General features: G+C 39.0%; 1 protein-coding gene across 2 annotated transcripts in view; it reads left to right on the top strand.

The window, feature by feature from the left end:
- The window catches only part of LOC109962540 (DEP domain-containing protein 7-like), an 11,723-nt gene extending 7,650 nt beyond the window's left edge, over window positions 1–4,073 (top strand). Inside the window, exons 11-12 of one of the 2 annotated variants that reach the window (XM_020604370.1) lie at window positions 2,138–2,213; window positions 3,456–4,073. In XM_020604370.1, the coding sequence (XP_020460026.1) occupies window positions 2,138–2,213; window positions 3,456–3,667 (288 nt within the window). In that variant the 3' untranslated portion in view covers window positions 3,668–4,073. The remainder of the gene's footprint in view (window positions 1–2,137; window positions 2,214–3,455) is intronic. The other variant, XM_020604369.1, reaches the window with a different exon arrangement.
- The last annotated feature ends 247 nt before the right edge of the window (window positions 4,074–4,320 follow it).

Below are 4,320 nucleotides of genomic sequence, written 5' to 3'. Positions count from 1 at the left end.
GAAGCTATTTTTGTAAAAATAGAACACCCCTCACTAAATGGGGGTGGTGGACTAAGACACAACTTGTCTTCCATCTACAATCCTGTTTTGAGATCTCTGCCCAAACATGCCCACCAGGACAATAGGCGTCGGTCGACAGGGGAGGATTCAAAGACAGGTAATGACTCTCACCGATACTGGGCTGCAACGACTCAGTCGTTAAGGGACATTGTTGGCCTTCAAAGGACTGAAACCACACCGAGGGGGATAAATATCTTCGGCTCAACACCAGTCAGTCAGAACTGATGAAGCCTCTTGGATGAAAGGTGAAACGTCTTCGACCTAGAAATCTAAGTCCAGTTGATTTTTTTTCTAAGTTTTTTCAGTTTTCTGTAGGAGCTGGTTTCTTCACTGAGTTTGAGACGACTCTAACCTATTGGAAAAAGTCCCGTGTAGTCAGGCTTGCTGCCTCAGGGAGCCGTGATGTGTAGCTAACTGTCTGTGTTATGAGAATAACGGTGTCACCAGCTTACAGTCAGATAGATGAATCTAGGATCTCCTCTCAGCTACTGTATTTTTTGTAGGTGTGGTGCACAATACCTGGTATGGATCTTACTACCTTGTACTGGACCAGTTTTTTCTCTTAATCACCTTCAGTAGCACCCCCTCTCCAGATTTCATAGTTTTGATTTGCAGCTCCACTGGTCCTCCTGGAATAGAACTAGTACAAACAACTTCTTGTATGTTAGCATTTTATGTCATATACTCTTCCAAGGCTTGTTCAGCCTCTTAATCTGGACACTGGAAAGGTTTTAATTGTTAAATAATGTAAGGTTTTACACATGAATTCAAAAGGTCAGTGCTGTGGGAATTACAAATGTGCAGGAGTATTAATGGTAGACAATAAATCCTGTTCTTTCCAATTTCTTCCCTTTTTCCTCAGTTGTGCTTTAAGAGTGCCATTCTGTCTTCCTACTAACCTTGCAGGTTGTGGATGATATGCATGTTTCAGGTCTATGTGTAAAGTTTTGGACTAACAATGATATTGCACAGGGTACAACTTGAGTTCCATTGTCACTATATAATTTTCAGGTATTCCACATCTGGGGATTATTAGTTGTGGGAAACACTTCAATGTGTCTATTATTACCAGGCAGAATTTCTTTCCCTCCCACTTGTTTAATTTTATGGAGTCCATGCAGATGTGTTGAAATGGAAGTAGTGGTTTTGGAAACTGACCTCTTTTAGTTCATAAGTTTTCTCTTGCATTGTGGCAAGCCCATATTGTATGGTTAACATAAAAATTGTTGGAGTAGTTTGAAAATTTATATGCTGTAAACACTTTGTCTAGCATGGCTGTCCCTGTCCCTATCTATCTCCCCCTTTCTGAGACATGACTTTGTCCATGTCTCAAAAGTCCTTTTGGGAGAATGTCCTGTGGACAGATGAGACAAAAATAGAGCGTTTTGGTTGAGCACGTCATTCTACTGTTTTCAGAAAACAAAATGAACATGGGCCTTATAGTCAAACACAGTGAAGGTTCACTGATGTTTTGGGGTTGCTTTGCTGCTTCAGGCACTGGATGTCTTGACTGTGTGTACGGCATTATGAAATCTGAAGACTACCAATGAATTCTGGGTCACAATTTAGGGCCCAGTGTCAGAAAGCTGGGTCTCCATCAGAGGTCATGGGTCTTGCAGCAGAATACAAAAGAATTTGATTGCAACAGTTTTCTGGGAGAAGTGGTGCTTTATCTGACAGAAATCCAGGGGTGCCAGTATTTCTGTCCATGACTGTGCACAGTGTAGGCAACCTGTGGTAAAATAACACAAACTGCACACACTTCAAAAAGAACTGTGTGCTCAGTAGGACTGATGTAATAGACATTCTTCTGTTTTTATTACATGTATTTGCAGAAGTATACATATTGCACTTTATTTTAGTTAATTTTCAAAGTTTAAAATTTTTAACTAATTGTTTAAATTGAGTTGCAGAACATAATTTAGAGACAGTTAGCATGGATGTGTGCAAGGGTTTCAGTGAAATTAATAAATTGGAACCTGAAAAGGATGACGAATTCTCAGGTGTATTTTAATCTGAGAAACCATTTTCTGCCATTAGATCTTTGGCCACCAACACTTTAATCTCTTTGCTCCAGATACCAGGGGCTCTTCACAAAGGAGTGAGTGACAAGCTGGCCAGCCTTGCACAAGGGGAGCATCCTGATGTGACTGGTAAATGACAAATCAACACAAACATCAGTCTTCTTTAAATACCAGATTACTACTGTAAGACGGTGTACATTGTAGCATGGTACTGTACCTCACTTGGCTGTAGCTGTTACTGTATAGCTGCAGGTTTCACTTTAAAAACACTTTCACCCTGCGTTTGTTGTAGTAATAGTTGTGATTTTTTTCACTGCAGTACCACCAAGTGTCTAATAGTGATAAAAGATTTTATTTACATGGTGCTTTTAGAGGCATTCAAAGATGCTTTAAGTCTGGTTAGTATTTGTAGTTACAGATGTCTGAAAAACCAGTATTATTGTTTCTGTTATGGCTTATTAGGTAGTAGTAATAATAATAATACTGCTATATTGTTTCCAAAAGTCTGGTCTGGAATACAGAGGAAAAGCACAAGTGTCTTCAACATGCAGGATTTTTTTCACCATGGTATCTGTGTTGAATTTTGTACAGATGTGGATCATTGAAAGTTTTCCTGAAAGATGCTGTCACAGGTCAGGGTCAAAGTGTTTATCTGTCATATGCACAGTTAGGAAATGTGTTTCCCTGTACAATGAAATTCTTACTTTGCCGTCCACATGAATGCCACAAAATGCAAATGAAATATAAAGTAGATAAATAAGTAACACTAAATCTAAGGCACTTTAAGCAGCAAATGCTGTCACAGTCGATTATCATTGCATAACACTTAAAAAAACAAAAAATCACAGAACATTCGATAACTTCATTTAGTGAATTGAAAATGGCCAGCTGTGTCACATTTAAACACATGAGATTGTAATAATGGCAAATGGAGGTAGAGCAGGTTGTCTCCTAACCAGAAGGTTGGCGGGTCTGTTCCCAGCTTCTCTAGTCCACATGTCGAAGTGTCCGTGAGCAAGTCGCTGAACTTTAAGTCACTCCTGGTGATATCACCAGGGTGTGTGTGTGTGTGTGTGTGTGTGTGTGTGTGTGTGTGCACGCTTGGGAGTGCGACTGGGTGAATGGGCAAATGGTGTGAAAGCGCTTTGTGTGATGCAGTGCGCTATACAAGTATAAGTTCATTCACCTTCCATTCAGATAAACAATTTCACAGCATTTATATGGCAGTATCAGACCGGACCCTGGCCAAGAAATACGGCATTCGTAAACTGATGAGATTGTTACTGCTTCTTTGCAGTGTTAACAGAATAAATTGTTAAACATTATCCGGAGTTCCTTCCCTATTAACCCCTTTTTTCTTACATCCTTCAGGCTCTCCCATTTATCAACAGGCTTCCAGCAGGATTTGCACTGACTCTACAAAGAAGACCACCAACCAGGAGTTGTGGGCTCTGCTGAACAGCATCCATCTGGACACCAAGATCTCAGTCAAAGAGAGGAAGCGCCTGCTCCGACAGTTTAACCAGGCCCACCCAGAGATATTTAACCAGTACTTTGGTGATACTGCACTTAGTATGCTATAGATATATGAAAGCGGTGATAAAGGCACATAGCCTTGTGGAGCTAATGTCCTCTGTCAGTTTCAGCTGTTTTTGGTTGTTGCATTTGAGGTAACTATTTAGTCAGTTTACAAGCTAGCTTCCGTAAAAGAAATGCTTATCTGATGTATATGGGACTGCATGATTTCCTTTGTGTGTGTATTTGCTTTAATATTGAAGAAAATAAAACATACAGTACATGTGTATATACTTTTTCTTAAATATAGAACAAATGTTATATTCCTGTGATTAGGCTTGAATGTGTTTTTTCCTTTTAAAATTTTTTTTTTTTTTATGGCTGTGAGGGTGTAAACACAACACGTAACTGAATAAAGGAAGCAAAATTTGTGCAAAATAGAATGGCCCCTGCTTAAAAAATAAAAAAAAACAGGTGCTACAACAAAATGTTAAGATAATTGAGTATTTTCGCAGTTTATAGATATAATGTACATTTCCTGATGCATTCAATCTGTGTATATTTAATCTTGTCAAAATCTTGAAAAACAGTGATAGAATTTACTATTGTTAGTCACAAAAAAGTGTGGTCTTGTGAAAATTCTCTACTGAATTCTCCTGGACACTGGTGATTTGACAATTTATGAAGCTTTGAGTGCAATGTTTAGTTAACCCAGCTCAGT

Source organism: Monopterus albus, unplaced genomic scaffold (assembly GCF_001952655.1).
Source record: "Monopterus albus unplaced genomic scaffold, M_albus_1.0 scaffold65.1, whole genome shotgun sequence".
Taxonomy (NCBI): Eukaryota; Metazoa; Chordata; class Actinopteri; order Synbranchiformes; family Synbranchidae; genus Monopterus; species Monopterus albus.
This window is presented reverse-complemented; position numbering and strand designations above follow the sequence as displayed.